This window comes from Rutidosis leptorrhynchoides, chromosome 5 (assembly GCF_046630445.1).
Source record: "Rutidosis leptorrhynchoides isolate AG116_Rl617_1_P2 chromosome 5, CSIRO_AGI_Rlap_v1, whole genome shotgun sequence".
NCBI classification, from domain to species: Eukaryota; Viridiplantae; Streptophyta; class Magnoliopsida; order Asterales; family Asteraceae; genus Rutidosis; species Rutidosis leptorrhynchoides.
Window position 1 is genome coordinate 236,279,297 of NC_092337.1, and position 25,908 is coordinate 236,305,204.

Below are 25,908 nucleotides of genomic sequence, written 5' to 3' on the forward strand. Positions count from 1 at the left end.
TATTTTTAATTTGGGTGTGTAAAATGACAAGAGTACCCTCACATGCAATGCACATGTTAAGAATTGACGGACTTTTTTTTTTTTTATCGAAAGTTAGACGAAGGGGACCATCCACACAATGTTTTTTAAAATATAAGGATCAAGTAAGTAAAAAAAATGACAGGGCGCCGCAAGTATAATGAAGTAAAACTAAGGGACCAATGTAGAAAAAAGTCTAAACGAAAAAAGAAAAATCGTAGCAAAATATCCATTCACCTCCTGAGTCGAGTGGGCTCCGGTTCAATTCCGTTTCTGCAGCTCACACTTCCCATGGCGCCACTGATATGAAAACCGCCTCCCTTGCGTGACAAGAGACATACAGTCTCAGTACCCACACTCAACACATTTTTCCGACTGCCAGGTCACCTTCTATATCTCCTTCGTCTTTTGTCGATTTCGAACCCTAACAGTATTAATCTTCACATTTATCTATTCTATTCTATTTTACAGTTTATTTAAATGACAAAATACAATCAACTCAAGTCCGAGGACGAAATATCTTATGAAACACCCTGGTCAGAAGAACATGAACGTCTTCCGTTAAAGCAACGCTTGAAAATGCTGCACGCCAAGGCTCTATTCCAAAACCCTAAACAAATCATTATTTCTGATATGTAAGAGTTTTGTGTGTGTGTGTGTGTGTGTGTGTGTACGGACATATTATTTGCTAGTTTGGGATTGATATCTGAATATTTATGTTGCTTTTATTGAATGTAGATATCCGAATGGTGATGATGATGATGCTGTAGTTGTTAAAAAGGAAGATGATTCATGTGATTCCATTGTAAGTTTATTTCTACATTTAATTTTTTTTAATGATTTATCCACATTAGTAAGTTTAGGGTGATGGTTGTTTTGTATGTTAAGTGTTTTTGTTGGTTATTGACTAGGTAACTGCTGGTTAACTCTTACTAATTGTGAATTTGCTGAGAATGCAGGTTTTTCAATCGAATCGAGATCAAGATGATAGTGAAGGAAGGTACAACAATGTTTCTTGCAAACAAAACCAACATGGTAATCTTCTTAAGATTATATGTGTTTTCTTAGCTAATTTCCTTCTCTAAGTAAGAATCAGACATGTATATAAAAAAACAACTTACAGAATCAGACATATTGTGCAGATTTCTCAGCTTAAACTTTGATGAATGTATGCAATTCTCACAAAATCGTGTAATTATTCTAATTGAATGGTGTTATTTTTTTTTTATAGTGAGAGTTCCTATCAATGAGAATTGCACTTTACAAGACAAAATTCGGCCAGAGATTGAGAGTAAGACCGCAGAAGATGATTCTGTGACTCAATTGCAAAACTGCAAACACCTTTTGAGTGCTGAAACTGCTGACTATTCTGACAACTTGTTTGATGATCTTGATCACGTTGTTCTGAAAGAACGCCAGAGGATGCTGCTATCAAGGTTCTACAGTCTCTCTCTCTCTCTCTCTCTCTCTCTCTCTCTCTCTCTATCTCTCTCTATAGTATTGGTTTTATTAAGTTATATATGTGATGTTGTTTCTTTAGTAGTATTGGTTCCTTTAATAAAGTAAGTATAGAGCCACTGTTGTATAAGTTGGCCGACGCATTGGTCTGGGGACTATCTCGGACTCGCACAAAAACATCTTAAAAGTAGGTCAACCCTAAAAAGTAGGGTCAAACTCGGGCCGTGTCGGGTCTGAGTCAGTCAAACTCAAAGTTAGGTAAAAAAATTTTTGTATTTTTGAAATGAGATTTTGTAGCATATATATTTATGTTTTTTTTCTTGATATATTTATTTATGTGTATATATATATTTATGTTTTTAATTTATTTATTACTGAAAGTCAACGTTGGTCAATTTCCGGCCTTTTTATTATCTTCCAGAAGGGAACTGGCGGGATTTAGCAGACCAGTCAAGCAGGTAGTTTTTTCTTCTCTACACCTTATATATTGAATTGTAATTTGATGTTAAGATCACTTTATGTTAGTGTAGATGATAATAGTATTCATTCTTTATATAATTTTCAACTTGTCCTTCATATTCTGTATCTTGTTTACATGGACACGAATACATTCCACATCTATCTTAACATTTTTAACATATGTTACCTCATTTTGTGAAACAACATGTTCGTTCAAGGTTGCTTCCCTTGCAGTTTTGATATTTTCTTTAAATAAATAACATTGCGGTCCATCAGTTACTATTTAAATAAGATTGATGTGAAAGAAAATAGAGTAAAATCATACAATTGGAAAGCAACCACTGAAATTTAATGTCTGCAAAATTCTGTGTTTCTTTTGAGATGTTCAATGTCTATACAAGTTTATTGGACTCTAGAATCTCTGATTCTAATCCAAAAGATGCGTTAAAACATAGGCAACATTACGTAGCATGAATCTAAATAGATGTGTTATTGATACTTTTGTACATGAAAAAATATCCATCATAATCAAACTAGGTTTACACATCATTTAATGTAAAATATATCCGTGTTTAAAGCTATTAACTTAGTAATTCTTTTAGCTATTGTACATTTTCTGTACTACTTAATACTGTCAGTTGTATGATAACCAGTGACGATTCTACATTGTTAGTTGTGGTGTTTCGTATCTCACCACTACTTTCGATTTACTTTTTTTTACAAAGTATCAAATTGTATAGCACATTACTAAATTCAATGATAGGATCCCGTATAATTTAAAAATTATGGTTTTTAAAGGTAAACGGTCACTCAAATTGTACAAGACTCCTTTGAGTTTAATTTTAAGAATCGCCACTGATGATAAATGTTATTGAATTGTCATGTTACAGCATAACCCATCAGACCCGTCTTCGAATTCAGTTGATACAAATTTGCGAAGTGCTGAAACACGATATCGAAAAAAGGATAACTGCGGTAGAAGATCTGCAATAGGAAAAAGTGACGTGTATGAAAAATGTGATGGAGAAATTATATCAACCGAATCACAAAACTATAACAATGTTCATGGAGCTAAGCCATGTTCATCTGTTAAAAGTGCTACTACTGAAAATAATTTGCTGTCAAGTTCTTGTAAAACTGACCACACTTCAGCTCTACAACGTTTTCCAAACGTTAAGGTCGAACCATTAGATGATGACATGGAAATTCAAAACAAAGATGCTATAGATACTCAGTGCAAGTTATCTGTGAAGAGTGAGCATGTAAACAATACTGAAATTTTTGAAGATATAATAGATCACATGCTGCTTGGAGATAGGATGAGATTGTTGGCCACGAGAACCACTTCTAAGACTATTAAGTATGAAAGTCTAGAGAACTCAAAGCCATATTTGTCTTCTTCTGCTAGTGAACATAAGCGTACGTTATTTGAGTCTTCAAAGCCACTCTTGATGAAACAGCCGCGCAAAAGAAGAAAAACTGTCACGTAAGTGTTTCTTTTGAATACACAAAATGACATGGAACAAGTTATTTACTTAGATATATGGTTATAGGTTTATAGGATTGAAGCTTACCTGTTTTGAATATAATTAATAATTCAGGGACTCGATTGAAACCGCATTGGAGGAAGATGCACCCGGACTTTTACAGGTGATACTTGAATAAATGGATCGTTCTTTGTATGATTTTTGGTTGTTAATCATGCTCTACTACTCGCATGGCAGGTACTAATGGAGAAAGGGGTTTTAGTTGATGAAATTAAACTTTATGGAGAAACGGAGGGTGATGACGTGTTGGATGAATCACTGATTGAAGATAGCTTCTCAGAGCTTGAAGATGTGATTGCAAAGGTAGGCAACAATTCGACCTAACATTGTTTGCACATGTTTCTATTGCTCAAAAAACAACTTTTATTTATTTATTTCTTTTTTTTTGTTTTTTTTTTGTTTTGCATTAAGAAACACATTTCAATGTTGGGGAGTACTCGGTCGGGATTTTTAGGGAGTACTCGGCAACTCGGGGAGTACTCAGATGTTGACCAAGTTTGACTCTAGATGTTGACCAAGTTTGACTTTGACCGATTTTGACCTAATTTCCGAGTATATAATTCTATATATTTGTATGAGACAGATTTTCTCTCAACGTCAGTCATTGTTGAAGTTAGCTCCAATAAGGTGTGGTAGAGGAGAAAAAGTTGGTTATTGCTTGACTTGCCTTATTTCACTTGTGGAGCAGGTATGATAATACTAATTTAAGTTTCATACACTAATCATTTTTATTTTTATTTAACAGTAATATACACCAAGCATTTAGGTCTAATTTGTATTCTTATTTCATGTGCTTCTTGTACTCTTGTAGGCACGATACCTGCGTATTAGAAAGTGGCCAGTGGAATGGGGTTGGTGCCGGGACCTCCAATCCTTCATTTTCGTTTTTAAAAAACACAACAGGTTTACTATCAATCAATAATCACCATTATTATTATTATGCTTTAGACACGTTTCTCTTGCTCTAATATACGATTTTTATTTCTCTGGGATACAGAATAGTGCTGGAACGTCCTGAATATGGATATGCAACATACTTTTTTGAACTGGTGGATGCGTTACCTGTTAATTGGCAGATCAAACGTCTGGTTACAGCAATGAAACTGACTAGCTGTAGCAGGATGACTCTGATTGAAAATAGAGCACTTATGGTAACCATAATACTTCTTTTTAGAGTTGGCAAGATGGACTGGCTGGGTAACAGTTCAAAAAGTGTATAATATGAAATGGGTCACTTTTAGTACGGGTAGGGTGGGGTTGACCTGGAAACACTTTACACAATAACTAAATATATAGTTAGAATTTTAATCTATGAGGTTGTATGCATTACGTATATGCTTTGGTGATTTACAACTCGTTCAATCCATTGGGGTGTACCCTCTTTTAGTATTTCTTTTATAACTTAATGAATTTGACGCATTTGGATGAGAACATAATCGGTGTTGCAAAACTCGGAATTACTAGGTTTTGCATCTCGGGAGTACTTGGCGAGTACTCGGTCAAACTTGGTCAAACTAGGGATTACTTGGAGAATCGGTCAAAGCTCGGTCAAAGTTAAACTTGATCAACATCCGAGTACTCCCTAAAAAGTCTTGACCGAGTACTCTCGGAGTAGCGATTTTTGCAACCTTGAATATAACCCAGATTGACCCATTAGTCACTTGTATTTTTTTTCTATTTATAGTTACATTACAATTTAGTATATGAGATTGTAATTAATACACGAGTTTGATTGGGTTAGGTTGGGGATGATCTAACAGAAGGTGAAGCACGGGTGTTAATGGAATATGGTTGGATTCCAGACAGTGGAATAGGAACAATGCTTAACTACTGTGATAGAGTTGTTCATGACAGGAAGAATGACTATGAAACTGACAGCTCCGAGTGGAGGTCTAAAATTGGAAAGTTACTCACTGATGGCTACAATAGTGGAATCATTGTCCCTAATGATATCCCAAAGAAGGTTATGGAGTATGGTGCGTCTCAAAACACTCAAATCAAGTTGGAGCAGTAATTAAAGGTTTGTAAAAATTAATACATATTCTTTACTTGTCAGCATAACACGTTCCTTTAGAAATTGTAGACCCCCGGCTGTTCATAGGTTCAGTTTTCGGTTTCCTCATTTTTTTTAGAGACGACCTAAACCAAAACCAAACCGAATTCGGTTCAGTTTTGGTAAAAACCCAAAAAAAAAAAAATTTTAAACAAAATAATCATAACAAATCGATTTTAAAATTGACTTTTGATTTTAAAATCGATTTTGACCATATATATTAATAATTAATATATTATTAGTTGAATTCGGTTTTTGGTTTAACCGAATTCAGAAATGTAAAACCGAAAACCGAATACAAATTTGAAAACTGAAACCGAACAACGAATTCAAATTTGTTTTTTTTACCTGGTTTTCATCCGGTTTGGTTTTCGGGTTAATTGATTTGAAATCATATTTAACACCCATACCCCCTACCGGCCCTGTTAGCCACGAGCTACATGCTACAAATACTGGTTTAATAGTCCTTGTTAGTACCAGTAAAACTAAAGTTTACCCATGTGCTTTTATCACTGATTGCTATATGTGGCAATCTTGTCCTGTTTATTTATGAGTTTATTAAACTGCTATTAAAGCAGTGTCAGCAATGCCCAAAAAGCATAGCTGGCACCTAGGTGGAAATTATCTGACGCCCTGATGCCATTTTACGCGGTAAAAATTTCTTTTTTAAGCGTCAGATCACCCAAAAAGTATTAATTTAATTTTTTGTTTCTACCCGACTACCAATCATATATTATCACATCACCCACCACAAATTTAACACTCAAATTTGACAATCCTTTATTTAACTTCACTTTATGACCTTGCCATATCACCCAAAAAGTGTTAATTTGGCTACACGTCTAGTTTTAGGGTTAAGCTAATCATCTATTGGGTTGAATTTATGTTACTCTTTTTTTTTTTTCTTGAATGGAAATGGGTCAAGTGTTGATCAAATAATATTTTTAGTTGATAGTTGATAGAAACTCCCAAATTGTATTTGACAAATTAATTAATCAATTAAATTCTTTAAACTCTGAAGAAATGTGTTTCGAGTCAACACAATGATATCTGAACATAAGTTACTTGTTATCCGACCCACCCATTTTCCCACATCTAGTGATTGCTATAATTGGTGTTCAATGAGTAAACAAAGTTATACAATTTGCACGTGAATCTGTTGCACATTTATTTAGATGTAGCGTTGGGTTGAAGCAAGTGTTTTTGTAATTTTTAGGAGTTATGTTGGAGCAAGGTCCTTCCTGATACGCCTTTGGTTTTGTGCTGTACATTCTTGCAGAATCATGCTTAGTAAACAGTGGGTACATTCTATCTTTATTAGCATTAGCATAATATATTATAGCTGGAACTGATGGCCGGTTCAAAATACATGTAAATAATTTATGCGAATCTTGAATCTTTGTTTAACCTTTATGATCCCTTGTTTTGACGTATTGGTGGTATAATGACTCTCATAGTTGGTTCCAGTCATTTTTGGTAGGATGGGATGATTGGGATCCTTTTTTTGGTTGTTTTATCTGAATTTTTTTTTTTTTTTTTTTGGTATACAAGTGATTATTCATATATGTAGTATCTGCTTATAGAAAATTGTCACTAGTGAATGGTCTATAACCAGTTGGTAAATTATGTCTTCTAGCAACTGCAGTGGTAATCATATGAATAAAATAAGTGTTACTAAGACCACTATGAAAACCCATGTCAATTAATATTAACATGCTATCACGTCAATGTAAGTTCAACATTTCCTTCTCATCACACATTCAAGACATTTCACTAACAACCATGACATACCCTCCACACCCACTAAGTTAATATATTAATGCAAAGTATAACCTTTCATTCAAAATGTACCAACAAAAACCCGCATGTTATTCAACAACGAAATGGTACACGAGCTTCAAATGGTGAGCCAAATACACCTTGGTGCCATCGGCTCCAAAAAAAATACAAATGGGAAAGACAACAAATCGACAATATTGTTGGGGATACTCTAATGTTTGAGAAGACTATTGTAAATAAATAAAACAATGGTATATTTGTTTCTTTGGAAATAATTTTTTTGGAGAAAGTAACGACAATAACTTACTTTAAAGAATGATAGCTAAAGGAAACAAAATAACTGTAAATCGCAAGTTATTTTACATTTCAGACAACAACAAACGACAACAAATAAGTGATGTATGGTGGAGGTAAAATGTAGAAAATCATTCCCCTATTCTAAAATAAAGAGAAATCATTTCTCCACTCAGAGTGAAACACCCCAAGAGTAGACAAAGTCATCCCTCTCAATGTTTTATGGATAGATAAATTGTTTCTGAATGGAACTCCGACCAATAAGTAGGTTAAAAAAAGATAAGTGTAAGACGCCATGAAAATGATAGAATCAAATTTCCATGGGTTTTAAACCTGCCCGAAGTTCAATTTAGGCCTTAGGTAGCAGTCAAATCGTCAATAAATCGACGCTTGCTATTGACTCGATTAATAGAGCCACTTATTTTACATTTCAGATTGTTTAATTTTTAGTTTTTTTATAATGACAATTGTCATTAAGGAGTAACTTTTAAGTAATTTAGTAACTTCCAATTTGGACTTCTTTTTCTTATTCGGATGAATGTCATAAACGGTCTGTTTATATGCTGATTACACTATTTTTATTATTAATTTGTGAATTTTTTCTCCAAACTGCAACCACGTTCATTCCCTTGAAAGCCAATATATTATTTTTCAAATTCCACCATCCAATTATGATTTTCATCTTCCGTCATTTTTCCTTTCCGTTTTATAACTTTCACATTCAATGAAATTATCGAACAAAAAGATAACTAGTAAATAGAAACAACAGTTCACACCCATGTTAATACACAAACAAGAAACGTAACACGTGTTTTAAAATCACCATAATCATACAATTAGAGGATACCCAGATTCCCAAATCAACGGTTATTTACTTTATCAACAAATCAAAATTAAGCAAAGAATCAAGAAAAGTAGTAATAAAAAATCAATAATAAAATTACAGAGAAACTAGTTTATAATCTGCAAATTCGCGGGGCTATAAAAATAGAATTTTTGTTATACATACAAAATATTTATATTATACATTATGTGTTAAATACAAGTGTTGATGAAAAAAGTTAACAATCATAATTTTATTTTATCGTTGAAAGGTTGTTCGTTATAAGTAACTAGATGGAGGTCCGGAGTAGCCCATTCCGTTGGGCCAGATAATCGGGATGAAAAACCGTAAAAAAAAAAAAACCATTAAAAGACGAAATAGGTGATGTCGTGATGACATCACCGAGTACTATTTATTGGTGTTGGCTAATATACGACATCACCCGAGTACTATTCATTGGTGTTGGCTAATATACTTATTGTAAAGGTAAGTGAAATTTATGTTATATACATGTGAGACAATAGTTTATTTAAATTAAGAAGAATCAACTATCCTGTTCTAATCTAAATTTCACTTAGCTGATATCGATATGAACCTGTTACGGAGTACATTGTTTTCTTATTTCAATTGCACTTTTTCAAAAAATCAGACAACTATCATCTAATGAAAGATTAACCAATAAATCTTCTTCTATAAATTCCGAACATCATCAAACATAATATGAAATTTTGACTATAAAAAAAGACAAATCTTTAATTCCATACAAGAAGTTGTTTATCCCTTTAAAAGATGGTCAACTTTTCTTTTTCCATAAAATCCACTTGATACGATGGAAATCAACAAACACTTGTAAAATTTTAATTTCAACATCTATTATCAACTATAGTAAACCCCGTATCAACTAACTTTTCGCTACTTCTTCCACACCTCTTATTCCTTGAAGCTCTATAACAACACCTCTTATTCCTTGTAGCTCTATCATCACTATCCTCAGAAAAAGTAATCACCTCATTCAACTTCAAGGTAACAGAATCCACCATCTTCGCAGTCACCATCATTGATATATTAACTGTCGCCAATTCAGGAAGTTTACAGATCGTTGTTCTCAGGTTCACTGCTTGGCTTAGGTGCAGTGGATGCGAACTATCAACCTTTTTAGTGGCTGCACCTACTGCATGTTTAAAGAGGATAGTTGTCTATGCTTCTACTGGAGAAGGATCAATTGGGGTCATCCCCATAGCGTTAGTATTATTCTTGAGCTCGTCTAATTTTGTATTAGGGAACACGTATATTTTAAATTCCACATTCAACTCTGCGTGTTCCCTTGAACAAAAACTCTGAAATTTAAAGAATATAACGATTTAGGTGTTTAAATACTTCTAATGAATTTCACCAAGTGAACCCATTTGATGAGCTAAGAATAAGACCTCCATATATTGGTTTAGACTTTAATGGTACCTTTATGGTATAGGCAACAATGGTTTAGACTTTAATGTCTTAATAATACAGTAATAAGTATAACTAATAAACTAATCAATTTATATATGCAATCTTAAGCAATCATGAAAAGAATATGGTAAAAATAATAATAACACGCGGTTTAATAATATCTATTTAGCAATAAGCATGTGTTAAACATGGTTACAATATCTATTACATAATCGTAAACCTGATTGAGAATTTGTTATACCCAGATAGATAGGCATCGATATCCTGTTAATATGCAGATCCATTTTCTAACCTGTCCATTTTGCCACCTTTAGTAAGGTGTGTCAGAAATAAAGAAACGTGTACCTTCATTTTGTATTGTAATAGCGAGCGAATACAAAGGAAAGAGAACCAGGCCAGGTGGTAGTTACATCAGCAATGGCAGTTAGTTTCACCAAACCTATTTTAGCAGCACAAATGGTTATGGTGACAGCATGGTCTCCTCCTGTATCGATCAAGTCTTGGCATAAACTTTCGCATAAAAAAATTAGAACATAAAGTGAATAGTCATATAAGTTATGACACGATATTCGTTTGTTTACGAATAAACTTGAAGGAAACCTATAAAACATTTCTATTATAGAAGATACCTCAGGGAACTTGTATCCAAATTGTTCTTTAAGAGTAGTTAAAGCATCTTACTAAACAACTTGAAGGAAAAATATAAAACATTGATTTGAGTAAAAGTTGTTATCACTTGGATACACAACATGTTAACAAAAAGGAAGGCAATAGTAACTATATTTTAATAATGGTTAGAAACAACAAGTAATCCTTAAAGTTGTTGTTAGCATCAATCATACAGTCAGCTAAGGCCTTGACATTGTATTGCACAATGTATAGTGATGGTGTGCACCAAAGACTCTTAAATAGAAACTAGATTCAAATACTAAAAATAAGCACACATGTTGAGTCCCCAAAATAATAAGGGATTTAATTATGACAAAACAGCAAATATGTACACTAAAATGTTATGTGCAGCCAGCATAGATTTGTTTATGTATAGACAGCAAATATTGTTGTATCGAGTGTTTAGTATGCTGCTTAGTCTACCAACACAAGGTAGATAGTAGTCTTCAATTAGCACAGGATGAGTGCCCAACAAATCATGAAGATCAAGTGTCTCAACATAGAAGAACCAGCATAGCTGATAAGCAGCTTACTACACACAGATAGCTATGCTCCATTACAAGCATAGTGGTTTCCTGAGTGGTCTACATCAATTGTACTATTCAACAGAAGTCGAAGACAATGTTGAACAGAAAAGGACACGTGTCGGCGGTTGACAAGTGACCTTACAAGACCACGTGGCAATGCAGAAGTTTAACGCATGTGCAGACATGTGTAATACTTTATCAACACCTAGGGAACACAATATTCTATTTGTTTATTCAAATAATGATGCCAAACTGAACTGGGGTGTTTCTGCAAATAGCTACCAAAGAGGAAAGAAGAGAGCACGCTCTTTGATGCAGCTGTCCCCACAAGTACAGACATCCTATGTACCAATGGACAATAGAACAATTACATGGATAATAGGATTACTATAAATAGAAGTATCCACTATTGTAATAACTAGTGGTGTGGGTTTATTTATTTAGAGTCCAAACTTGTAATAACTTAAGATATCCTCGATAGCTATAACTTAGGTATAATCTGTATCAACCAACTGTCATTCCGCCAAGGATAATTGTAATTCTTTGTGATTCAAATCAATAAAGAATAAAACGTTGAAAATTACCTTTAACTCTATTTAAATTACTTGCTTGAATACTAAATTGCTATAACTGTTAAGTTAACTAAAAGAACTATATTCACCCTCTCTACAATACTCCTGTTGTTAATCAAGGGACCAACAACTGGTATCAGAGCTTCAGTCTTGATAATCTCATATCTTGGATCTGAATTCTCTAATGGCTGCATACACCAATACATCTTACCTTGAATATGAGTCATCCAATAGACCACCTAAATTTGATGAAGATGAGTATGAAACCTAGAAAGCTAGGTTCTTGCTCTATCTTGAGTCTGTTGACCCACTCATACCTGGAATTGCCACTGATGGTCCATTCATCCCTACCGAGACACTTGAAAGCGTTCCTGCTACAGAAGACACTCCTGCTATTCCTAGCAGAGAAGTTGTCCTTTCACCATCTAAATGGGATGCCGAGGATAAACGACGTGTTGGACTAGACCCTAATATCATAACCTTGTTAGCTATAACATTACCTAACCATTTGTTCAACTGATTAAGGAAAAACTGAATGCTAAAGCTATGCTAGACTATCTTGATGTGACGTATGAGGGTATGGATGAGGTTAGGCAAAATAAGATTATTGCTTTGAAAAGAGAATATGAAATATTTTTTGCCTATAAAAGTGAGACCCTTAAGCAAATCACCTATACTGATTTTGAACAGGTCAACAAATTTATTGACTCACTGCCTGCTAATTGGAAACCTGTTACTGACCCCTTAAGAACCACTCAGACTTTAAAGAAATTTAACATGTCCTCTCTGTATAGTACACTTTAGAACCATGAGAAGGCAGAGGCCAAACTTGAACTTAATTTAAAAGAAAACTTTAAGTCTGCCCCTACCACTTTAAAGTCTATAAAATTAGATGATACTGCTCTTGTTGCTGCTGCTAAAAAGAAAGCTCAAAAAGCTTTACTGGTTTAAAGGTTGATAGCAGAAGAAGAGGAAGCTGAAGATGATGAGGGTAGTGGTACTGGGTCTGAAGAAATCAGTGATGATGATGATAATGTTGAAGGGTTTGCGGAAGGTATGGCTTTGCTGGCTAGGCCGATTAAAATGTTCAATCGTAGTAGGACCAGCAAGCCATACAAAGTGAGTAAGAAACCAAGTGCTAGGTATGGTAGCAAATCAGTCAAGGGCCCAAAATCTGAGTGTTACAATTGTGGGAAGTTTGGACATTTTGCAGCTGAATGCATGTCCATGAAATCTTCATCACATGCTAATTCCTTCTCAAAAGATGAAAAGTACAAGAACAAGTATAAGGCTATGGAGGCTCAGATGAAGGAAAATTCAAAGGCTGATAAGAAGGAGAAGAAACCAGTTAAAGTGCTAGTTGCTGAGCATCATGATTGGGATGAAACCAGTTCATCTTCGTCTTCTGATAGTGATACTGATGAGGATTGTGCTGGTTATGCTTTTGTTAAAAAGATGTTGTGTTTGATGGCCAAAGAGGTTGAGAAGTTTAATGAGGATGATAATGGTAGTACATTTCTGCTGATATGAGGGAAGCTGACTCTAAAAGGGATTCACCTGAATGGAAATCTGAAATGCTGTGTAAGGTTGAGAATTTTTCAAAGTTATACTGTTGATGAAAAAGCTGAAATGTTTGACTATCTGAGAGTTGATTTATGCAGTTGGCAGAAGGAATACGGTAAGAAACGTGAGAAGGCGAAAGACAACGTTGTAATCAACATGATTAGTATCGAAAAAGATGAGCTCGACCTTGGAGAGACGCGGCAATCACATTCCCTAGGTTACCGAAACGATACGCTCGGGAAGAACCTATGGTGATTGACGGCCTGATAGATGGCTTTCGTGTCCAGGAAATGTACACTGACACTGGGAGTGAGGTTGATGTCTTGTACGCCCATTGCCTGTAGTGACCCGAACTTTTCCATGTTTATATATATTAATTGAGATTGATGTTTACATGATTAAATGTTTCCAACATGTTAAGCAATCAAACTTGTTAAGACTTGATTAATTGAAATAGGTTTCATATAGACAATTGACCACCCAAGTTGACCGGTGATTCACGAACGTTAAAACTTGTAAAAAAACTATATGATGACATATATATGGTTAATATATAGTTAACATGATATTATGATAAGTAAACATATCATTAATTATATTAACAATGAACTACATATGTAAAAACAAGACTACTAACTTAATGATTTTGAAACGAGACATATATGTAACGTTTATCGTTGTAACGACATTTAATGTATATATATCATATTAAGAGATATTCGTACATCATAATATCATGATAATATAATAATTTAAAATCTCTTTTGATATTATAAACATTGGGTTAACAACATTTAACAAGATCGTTAACCTAAAGGTTTCAAAACAACACTTACATGTAACGACTAACGATGACTTAACGACTCAGTTAAAATGTATATACATGTAGTGTTTTAATATGTATTTATACACTTTTGAAAGACTTCAATACACTTATCAAAATACTTCTACTTAACAAAAATGCTTACAATTACATTCTCGTTCAGTTTCATCAACAATTCTACTCGTATGCACCCGTATTCGTACTCGTACAATACACAGCTTTTAGATGTATGTACTATTGGTATATACACTCCAATGATCAGCTCTTAGCAGCCCATGTGAGTCACCTAACACATGTGGGAACCATCATTTGGCAACTAGCATGAAATATCTCATAAGATTACAAAAATATGAGTAATCATTCATGACTTATTTACATGAAAACAAAATTACATATCCTTTATATCTAATCCATACACCAACGACCAAAAACACCTACAAACACTTTCATTCTTCAATTTTCTTCATCTAATTGAACTCTCTCAAGTTTTATCTTCAAGTTCTAAGTGTTCTTCATAAATTCCAAAAGTTCTAGTTTCATAAAATCAAGAATACTTTCAAGTTTGCTAGCTCACTTCCAATCTTGTAAGGTGATCATCCAACCTCAAGAAATCTTTGTTTCTTACAGTAGGTTATCATTCTAATACAAGGTAATAATCATATTCAAACTTTGGTTCAATTTCTATAACTATAACAATCTTATTTCAAGTGATGATCTTACTTGAACTTGTTTTCGTGTCATGATTTTGCTTCAAGAACTTTGAGCCATCCAAGGATCCATTGAAGCTAGGTCCATTTTTCTCTTTTCCAGTAGGTTCATCCAAGGAACTTAAGGTAGTAATGATGTTCATAACATCATTCGATTCATACATATAAAGCTATCTTATTCGAAGGTTTAAACTTGTAATCACTAGAACATAGTTTAGTTAATTCTAAACTTGTTCGCAAACAAAAGTTAATCCTTCTAACTTGACTTTTAAAATCAACTAAACACATGTTCTATATCTATATGATATGCTAACTTAATGATTTAAAACCTGGAAACACGAAAAACACCGTAAAACCGGATTTACGCCGTCGTAGTAACACCGCGGGCTGTTTTGGGTTAGTTAATTAAAAACTATGATAAACTTTGATTTAAAAGTTGTTATTCTGAGAAAACGATTTTTATTATGAACATGAAACTATATCCAAAAATTATGGTTAAACTCAAAGTGGAAGTATGTTTTCTAAAATGGTCATCTAGACGTCGTTCTTTCGACTGAAATGACTACCTTTACAAAAACGACTTGTAACTTATTTTTCCGACTAGAAACCTATACTTTTTTTGTTTAGATTCATAAAATAGAGTTCAATATGAAACCATAGCAATTTGATTCACTCAAAACGGATTTAAAATGAAGAAGTTATGGGTAAAACAAGATTGGATAATTTTTCTCATTTTAGCTACGTGAAAATTGGTAACAAATCTATTCCAACCATAACTTAATCAACTTGTATTATATATTATGTAATCTTGAGATACCATAGACACGTATACAATGTTTCGACCTATCATGTCGACACATCTATATATATTTCGGAACAACCATAGACACTCTATATGTGAATGTTGGAGTTAGCTATACAGGGTTGAGGTTGATTCCAAAATATATATAGTTTGAGTTGTGATCAATACTGAGATACGTATACACTGGGTCGTGGATTGATTCAAGATAATATTTATCGATTTATTTCTGTACATCTAACTGTGGACAACTAGTTGTAGGTTACTAACGAGGACAGCTGACTTAATAAACTTAAAACATCAAAATATATTAAAAGTGTTGTAAATATATTTTGAACATACTTTGATATATATGTATATATTGTTATAGGTTCGTGAATCAACCAGTGGCCAAGTCTTACTTCCCGACGAAGTAAAAATCTGTGAAAGTGAGTTATAGTCCCACTTTTAAAATCTAATATTTTTGGGATGAGAATACATGCAGGTTTTATAAATGATTTACAAAATAGACACAAGTACGTGAAACTACATTCTATGGTTGAATTATCGAAATCGAATATGCCCCTTTTTATTAAGTCTGGTAATCTAAGAATTAGGGAACAGACACCCTAATTGACGCGAATCCTAAAGATAGATCTATTGGGCCTAACAAACCCCATCCAAAGTACCGGATGCTTTAGTACTTCGAAATTTATATCATATCCGAAGGGTGTCCCGGAATGATGGGGATATTCTTATATATGCATCTTGTTATTGTCGGTTACCAGGTGTTCACCATATGAATGATTTTTATCTCTATGTATGGGATGTGTATTGAAATATGAAATCTTGTGGTCTATTGTTACGATTCGATATATATAGGTTAAACCTATAACTCACCAACATTTTTGTTGACGTTTTAAGCATGTTTATTCTCAGGTGATTATTAAGAGCTTCCGCTGTCGCATACTTAAATAAGGACAAGATTTGGAGTCCATGCTTGTATGATATTGTGTAAAAACTGCATTCAAGGAACTTATTTTGTTGTAACATATTTGTATTGTAAACCATTATGTAATGGTCGTGTGTAAACAGGATATTTTAGATTATCATTATTTGATAATCTACGTAAAGTTTTTTTTTAACCTTTATTGATGAAATAAAGGTTATGGTTTGTTTAAAAATGAATGCAGTCTTTGAAAAACGTCTCATATAGAGGTCAAAACCTCGCAACGAAATCAATTAATATGGAACGTTTTTAATCAATAAGAACGGGACATTTCAGTTGGTATCCGAGCGTTGGTCTTAGAGAACCAGAAAATTTGCATTAGTGTGTCTTATCGAGTTCGTTAGGATGCATTAGTGAGTCTGGACTTCGACCGTGTTTTCTTTAAAAATGATTGCTTAACATTTTTGTTGGAAACTATATATTTTTAACATATGAATATTATGTGATATATTAATCTCTTAACGTGTTTGATATTATGTGATAGATGTCTACCTCTAGAACAAGTCCCATTGACTCACCTAATAATAATGAAGAGTCAAATGTAAATTGGAATGATTCGTGGACTGATTCACAAGTTCCCGAAGAGGAACCGGAAGAAGAGTCGGAACCGGAAGAAGAATCGGAACCGGAAGAAGAATCGGAACCGGAAGAAGAAATAGAACCGGTGGGGGAAATAATAAAACGGTTAAGTAAAAGAGAATCCTCAACCAACCGACCAAGGTTAATTATGGTCAATGGTGTTTCCGTCAAGGAAGCAAAATATTGGGAGGATTACCAATTCTCCGATGAATCGGATTCCGACGAGAATTCCGATGATGTTATAGAAATTACCCCAACTGAATTTAAAAAGGCAAAAGAAAATAATAAGGGAAAGGGCATAAAAATAGAGAAATCTAATTCCAACCCCGATGAACTTTATATGTATCGTCAACCCCCGAAGTCCTTAAGTTGTAACAATGACCCGGGAACCTCTAAACCACCAGGTTTTTCTAAACCAATGTGGATAACGACGGCTCGTATTAGGGGAACATCATATATCCCTAGAAACTTGGCAAAACGAACCAAAACCGAACAAGAAGAAATGAGCGAGTCGGAATAAGATAGTTATATTCGTGTGGTGTAATATATGTAATATAGTGTGCTTATGCTTTATGATATTTGTAAAAATTGCTTGTATTAATAAGTATTTTTTTTTATGAATCTAACTCTTGTCTATTTTACAGTTTAAAAACACAAAATGGATAGACAACCCAATATTTTAAGAGACCTACCCGGAGACATGATTGATGAAATCTTGTCTAGAGTCGGCCAGAATTCTTCGGCACAACTATTTAAGGCGAGATCAGTTTGTAAGACATTCGAAGAACGTTCCAAGAATGTCTTGGTTTATAAGAGACTTTCGTTTGAAAGATGGGGGATATCACATTGGGAAACCCATAAGTTACGATGTGTTTACTTTGACGCATATATTGCGGGGAACCCAAATGCTATTTTACGCAACGGGTTAAGAAATTATTTTGACTCAATATATCCGAATATTGGACTTCGTGATTTAGAAAAAGCGGCTAACATGCAACATAAAGAAGCATGTTATGCTTACGGATTAGTAATGTTCGCTTCTCACCAAAGTGAGAACAAGAACATCGGGCAACAACTATTAAAAAAAACGTTTCCACAAGTGACGGAGTCGGTAATTGGGGTAAGAAATGAGGTTTTTAGATTATTACGGGACTGTTGGACATTACGTAACCCTCGTCCCTTTGATGACGTTACAACACGCTGTCTTATCAACGGCCATAACGGTTATGTTGCACAAGACCAAGGATGGGAAGTAGTCCTAGTAAAACCAGAATGCATGACTTGTTTCTGGACGTATGAATTACGTGTCTTTATTGCCTTTGCTGAACGACTTGTGTACTAGCTAGAATTGTCTTCACAACTATCTTGTATCAAAGTTATTGTGTGCTATATTTCATGCTTTATGTAAAATAAGCGGTATTGTAAGTTTGTAAAATATTGTATAAAAGTTTGAACGCGAAATATTATTATAATCAGTTTTTCATATAGAATTGTAGTAGTTGAATTGTATATTAGCTACTAAGTATGAACTTAACGGGTAGGTACTACCCGAATTTAAACTTATAAAACGCTAATATGAAGAAAAAGCTTTTATAAATGAGTTCATATTATGCTACGAAATACTATTAACTACTCTTAATATTCTGTATGATTAACTTGTTCCATTTAACTATTTTGAAGGAAATGGCACCGACTACTCGACACACCGTGAATATGAATGAAGAGGAATTCCGTACTTTTCTAGCTTCAAACATAGCCGCAGTACAGGCTGCGCTACATACCAACAATAACCTTGGATCTAGCAGTACAGGAAATCGTGTAGGATGCACCTACAAAGAATTCACTGCCTGCAAACCTTTGGAATTTGATGGAACCGAAGGACCGATCGGATTGAAACGGTGGACCGAGAAGGTTGAATCGGTGTTTGCCATAAGTAAGTGTACTGAAGAGGACAAAGTGAAGTACGCTACGCATACCTTCACAGGTTCTGCGTTAACATGGTGGAATACCTATCTAGAGCAAGTGGGACAAGATGATGCGTACGCACTACCGTGGTCAGCATTCAAGCACTTGATGAACGAGAAGTACCGTCCCAGAACCGAGGTCAATAAGCTCAAGACAGAACTTAGAGGGTTACGAACCCAAGGATTTGATATTACCACGTACGAAAGACGATTCACAGAATTGTGCCTATTGTGTCCGGGAGCAATTCGAAGATGAGGAAGAGAAGATCGACGCGTTTGTGAAAGGATTACCGGAAAGAATCCAAGAAGATATAAGTTCACACGAGCCCGCCTCCATACAACAGGCATGTAGAATGGCTCACAAACTAGTGAACCAGATTGAAGAAAGAATTAAAGAACAGACTGCTGAAGAGGCCAATGTGAAGCAAGTCAAAAGAAAGTGGGAGGAAAACGGTGATAAGAATCACCAATACAACAACAACAGCAATTACAACAATAATCGCAACAATTATCCCAACAATCGCAACATCAATCGCAACTACAACAAACGGACCAACAACAACAACAACAACAACAACAACAACAACAACAGCAACTACAACAATCATCCCAACAACAATAATAACCGCAACAACAACAACAATCAGAAGCAACTATGCCAAAGGTGTGAAAAGAATCACTCGGGGTTCTGCACCAAATTTTGCAACAAGTGTAAAAGAAATGGTCATAGCGCGGCGAAGTGTGAGGTCTACGGACCAGGGGTTAATAGAACGAAAGGAACAAATGGTGTCGGAACGAGTAATGGCGGAGCAAGTAGTGTCGGAGCAAGTTATGCCAATGTAGTTTGTTATAAATGTGGAAAACCAGGCCACATTATTAGAAATTGCCCGAACCAGGAGAACACGAATGGACAAGGCCGTGGAAGAGTTTTCAATATTAATGCGGTAGAGGCACAGGAAGACCCGGAGCTTGTTACGGGTACGTTTCTTATTGACAATAAATCTGCTTACGTTTTATTTGATTCGGGTGCGGATAGAAGCTATATGAGTAGAGATTTTTGTGCTAAATTAAGTTGTCCATTGACGCCTTTGGATAGTAAATTTTTACTTGAATTAGCAAATGGTAAATTAATTTCAGCAGATAATATATGTCGGAATCGAGAAATTAAACTGGTTAGCGAAACATTTAAGATTGATTTGATACCAGTAGAGTTAGGGAGTTTTGATGTGATAATCGGTATGGACTGGTTGAAAGAAGTGAAAGCGGAGATCGTTTGTTACAAAAATGCAATTCGCATTATACGAGAAAAAGGAAAACCCTTAATGGTGTACGGAGAAAAGGGCAACACGAAGCTACATCTTATTAGTAATTTGAAGGCACAAAAACTAATAAGAAAAGGTTGCTATGCTGTTCTAGCACACGTCGAGAAAGTACAAACTGAAGAAAAGAGCATCAATGATGTTCCCATTGCAAAAGAATTTCCCGATGTATTTCCGAAAGAATTACCGGGATTACCCCCACATCGATCCGTTGAATTTCAAATAGATCTTGTACCAGGAGCTGCACCAATAGCTCGTGCTCCTTACAGACTCGCACCCAGCGAGATGAAAGAACTGCAAAGCCAATTACAAGAACTTTTAGAGCGTGGTTTCATTCGACCAAGCACATCACCGTGGGGAGCTCCTGTTTTGTTTGTCAAGAAGAAAGATGGTACATTCAGGTTGTGTATCGACTACCGAGAGTTGAACAAACTTACCATCAAGAACCGCTACCCACTACCGAGAATCGACGACTTATTTGATCAACTACAAGGCTCGTCTGTTTATTCAAAGATTGACTTACGTTCCGGGTATCATCAAATGCGGGTGAAAGAAGATGATATTCCAAAGACTGCTTTCAGAACACGTTACGGTCATTACGAGTTTATGGTCATGCCGTTTGGTTTAACTAATGCACCAGCTGTGTTCATGGACCTTATGAACCGAGTGTGTGGACCATACCTTGACAAGTTTGTCATTGTTTTCATTGATGACATACTTATTTACTCAAAGAATGACCAAGAACACGGTGAACATTTGAGAAAGGTGTTAGAAGTATTGAGGAAGGAAGAATTGTACGCTAAGTTTTCAAAGTGTGCATTTTGGTTGGAAGAAGTTCAATTCCTCGGTCACATAGTGAACAAAGAAGGTATTAAGGTGGATCCGGCAAAGATAGAAACTGTTGAAAAGTGGGAAACCCCGAAAACTCCGAAACACATACGCCAGTTTTTAGGACTAGCTGGTTACTACAGAAGGTTCATCCAAGACTTTTCCAGAATAGCAAAACCCTTGACTGCATTAACGCATAAAGGGAAGAAATTTGAATGGAATGATGAACAAGAGAAAGCGTTTCAGTTATTGAAGAAAAAGCTAACTACGGCACCTATATTGTCATTGCCTGAAGGGAATGATGATTTTGTGATTTATTGTGACGCATCAAAGCAAGGTCTCGGTTGTGTATTAATGCAACGAACGAAGGTGATTGCTTATGCGTCTAGACAATTGAAGATTCACGAACAAAATTATACGACGCATGATTTGGAATTAGGCGCGGTTGTTTTTGCATTAAAGACTTGGAGGCACTACTTATATGGGGTCAAAAGTATTATATATACCGACCACAAAAGTCTTCAACACATATTTAATCAGAAACAACTGAATATGAGGCAGCGTAGGTGGATTGAATTATTGAATGATTACGATTTTGAGATTCGTTACCACCCGGGGAAGGCAAATGTGGTAGCCGATGCCTTGAGCAGGAAGGATAGAGAACCCATTCGAGTAAAATCTATGAATATAATGATTCATAATAACATTACTACTCAAATAAAGGAGGCGCAACAAGGAGTTTTAAAAGAGGGAAATTTAAAGGATGAAATACCCAAAGGATCGGAGAAGCATCTTAATATTCGTGAAGACGGAACCCGGTATAGGGCTGAAAGGATTTGGGTACCAAAATTTGGAGATATGAGAGAAATGGTACTTAGAGAAGCTCATAAAACCAGATACTCAATACATCCTGGAACGGGGAAGATGTACAAGGATCTCAAGAAACATTTTTGGTGGCCGGGTATGAAAGCCGATGTTGCTAAATATGTAGGAGAATGTTTGACGTGTTCTAAGGTCAAAGCTGAGCATCAGAAACCATCAGGTCTACTTCAACAACCCGAAATCCCGGAATGGAAATGGGAAAACATTACCATGGATTTCATCACTAAATTGCCAAGGACTGCAAGTGGTTTTGATACTATTTGGGTAATAGTTGATCGTCTCACCAAATCAGCACACTTCCTACCAATAAGAGAAGATGACAAGATGGAGAAGTTAGCACGACTGTATTTGAAGGAAGTCGTCTCCAGACATGGAATACCAATCTCTATTATCTCTGATAGGGATGGCAGATTTATTTCAAGATTCTGGCAGACATTACAGCAAGCATTAGGAACTCGTCTAGACATGAGTACTGCCTATCATCCACAAACTGATGGGCAGAGCGAAAGGACGATACAAACGCTTGAAGACATGCTACGAGCATGTGTTATTGATTTCGGAAACAGTTGGGATCGACATCTACCGTTAGCAGAATTTTCCTACAACAACAGCTACCATTCAAGCATTGAGATGGCGCCGTTTGAAGCACTTTATGGTAGAAAGTGCAGGTCTCCGATTTGTTGGAGTGAGGTGGGGGATAGACAGATTACGGGTCCGGAGATTATACAAGAAACTACCGAGAAGATCATCCAAATTCAACAACGGTTGAAAACCGCCCAAAGTCGACAAAAGAGCTACGCTGACATTAAAAGAAAAGATATAGAATTTGAAATTGGAGAGATGGTCATGCTTAAAGTTTCACCTTGGAAAGGCGTTGTTCGATTTGGTAAACGAGGGAAATTAAATCCAAGGTATATTGGACCATTCAAGATTATTGATCGTGTCGGACCAGTAGCTTACCGACTTGAGTTACCTCAACAACTCGCGGCTGTACATAACACTTTCCACGTCTCGAATTTGAAGAAATGTTTTGCTAAAGAAGATCTCACTATTCCGTTAGATGAAATCCAAATCAACGAAAAACTCCAATTCATCGAAGAACCCGTCGAAATAATGGATCGTGAGGTTAAAAGACTTAAGCAAAACAAGATACCAATTGTTAAGGTTCGATGGAATGCTCGTAGAGGACCCGAGTTCACCTGGGAGCGTGAAGATCAGATGAAGAAGAAATACCCGCATCTATTTCCAGAAGATTCGTCAACACCTTCAACAGCTTAAAAATTTCGGGACGAAATTTATTTAACGGGTAGGTACTGTAGTGACCCGAACTTTTCCATGTTTATATATATTAATTGAGATTGATGTTTACATGATTAAATGTTTCCAACATGTTAAGCAATCAAACTTGTTAAGACTTGATTAATTGAAATAGGTTTCATATAGACAATTGACCACCCAAGTTGACCGGTGATTCACGAACGTTAAAACTTGTAAAAAAACTATATGATGACATATATATGGTTAATATATAGTTAACATGATATTATGATAAGTAAACATATCATTAATTATATTAACAATGAACTACATATGTAAAAACAAGACTACTAACTTAATGATTTTGAAACGAGACATATATGTAACGTTTATCGTTGTAACGACATTTAATGTATATATATCATATTAAGAGATATTCGTACATCATAATATCATGATAATATAATAATTTAAAATCTCTTTTGATATTATAAACATTGGGTTAACAACATTTAACAAGATCGTTAACCTAAAGGTTTCAAAACAACACTTACATGTAACGACTAACGATGACTTAACGACTCAGTTAAAATGTATATACATGTAGTGTTTTAATATGTATTTATACACTTTTGAAAGACTTCAATACACTTATCAAAATACTTCTACTTAACAAAAATGCTTACAATTACATTCTCGTTCAGTTTCATCAACAATTCTACTCGTATGCACCCGTATTCGTACTCGTACAATACACAGCTTTTAGATGTATGTACTATTGGTATATACACTCCAATGATCAGCTCTTAGCAGCCCATGTGAGTCACCTAACACATGTGGGAACCATCATTTGGCAACTAGCATGAAATATCTCATAAGATTACAAAAATATGAGTAATCATTCATGACTTATTTACATGAAAACAAAATTACATATCCTTTATATCTAATCCATACACCAACGACCAAAAACACCTACAAACACTTTCATTCTTCAATTTTCTTCATCTAATTGAACTCTCTCAAGTTTTATCTTCAAGTTCTAAGTGTTCTTCATAAATTCCAAAAGTTCTAGTTTCATAAAATCAAGAATACTTTCAAGTTTGCTAGCTCACTTCCAATCTTGTAAGGTGATCATCCAACCTCAAGAAATCTTTGTTTCTTACAGTAGGTTATCATTCTAATACAAGGTAATAATCATATTCAAACTTTGGTTCAATTTCTATAACTATAACAATCTTATTTCAAGTGATGATCTTACTTGAACTTGTTTTCGTGTCATGATTTTGCTTCAAGAACTTTGAGCCATCCAAGGATCCATTGAAGCTAGGTCCATTTTTCTCTTTTCCAGTAGGTTCATCCAAGGAACTTAAGGTAGTAATGATGTTCATAACATCATTCGATTCATACATATAAAGCTATCTTATTCGAAGGTTTAAACTTGTAATCACTAGAACATAGTTTAGTTAATTCTAAACTTGTTCGCAAACAAAAGTTAATCCTTCTAACTTGACTTTTAAAATCAACTAAACACATGTTCTATATCTATATGATATGCTAACTTAATGATTTAAAACCTGGAAACACGAAAAACACCGTAAAACCGGATTTACGCCGTCGTAGTAACACCGCGGGCTGTTTTGGGTTAGTTAATTAAAAACTATGATAAACTTTGATTTAAAAGTTGTTATTCTGAGAAAACGATTTTTATTATGAACATGAAACTATATCCAAAAATTATGGTTAAACTCAAAGTGGAAGTATGTTTTCTAAAATGGTCATCTAGACGTCGTTCTTTCGACTGAAATGACTACCTTTACAAAAACGACTTGTAACTTATTTTTCCGACTAGAAACCTATACTTTTTTTGTTTAGATTCATAAAATAGAGTTCAATATGAAACCATAGCAATTTGATTCACTCAAAACGGATTTAAAATGAAGAAGTTATGGGTAAAACAAGATTGGATAATTTTTCTCATTTTAGCTACGTGAAAATTGGTAACAAATCTATTCCAACCATAACTTAATCAACTTGTATTATATATTATGTAATCTTGAGATACCATAGACACGTATACAATGTTTCGACCTATCATGTCGACACATCTATATATATTTCGGAACAACCATAGACACTCTATATGTGAATGTTGGAGTTAGCTATACAGGGTTGAGGTTGATTCCAAAATATATATAGTTTGAGTTGTGATCAATACTGAGATACGTATACACTGGGTCGTGGATTGATTCAAGATAATATTTATCGATTTATTTCTGTACATCTAACTGTGGACAACTAGTTGTAGGTTACTAACGAGGACAGCTGACTTAATAAACTTAAAACATCAAAATATATTAAAAGTGTTGTAAATATATTTTGAACATACTTTGATATATATGTATATATTGTTATAGGTTCGTGAATCAACCAGTGGCCAAGTCTTACTTCCCGACGAAGTAAAAATCTGTGAAAGTGAGTTATAGTCCCACTTTTAAAATCTAATATTTTTGGGATGAGAATACATGCAGGTTTTATAAATGATTTACAA

General features: G+C 34.8%; 1 protein-coding gene across 1 annotated transcript; it reads left to right on the forward strand.

The window, feature by feature from the left end:
* The first annotated feature begins 264 nt into the window (after positions 1-264).
* On the forward strand, positions 265-7,100 carry LOC139847528 (uncharacterized). Its single transcript, XM_071837210.1, has 14 exons — positions 265-400; positions 490-653; positions 757-823; positions 978-1,053; positions 1,250-1,454; positions 1,898-1,934; positions 2,826-3,421; positions 3,537-3,585; positions 3,660-3,785; positions 4,066-4,170; positions 4,294-4,385; positions 4,480-4,633; positions 5,224-5,502; positions 6,752-7,100. Exons 2-13 carry the CDS (start codon positions 499-501, stop codon positions 5,494-5,496), a joined length of 1,935 nt encoding a protein of 644 aa, XP_071693311.1. The 5' UTR covers positions 265-400; positions 490-498; the 3' UTR covers positions 5,497-5,502; positions 6,752-7,100.
* The last annotated feature ends 18,808 nt before the right edge of the window (positions 7,101-25,908 follow it).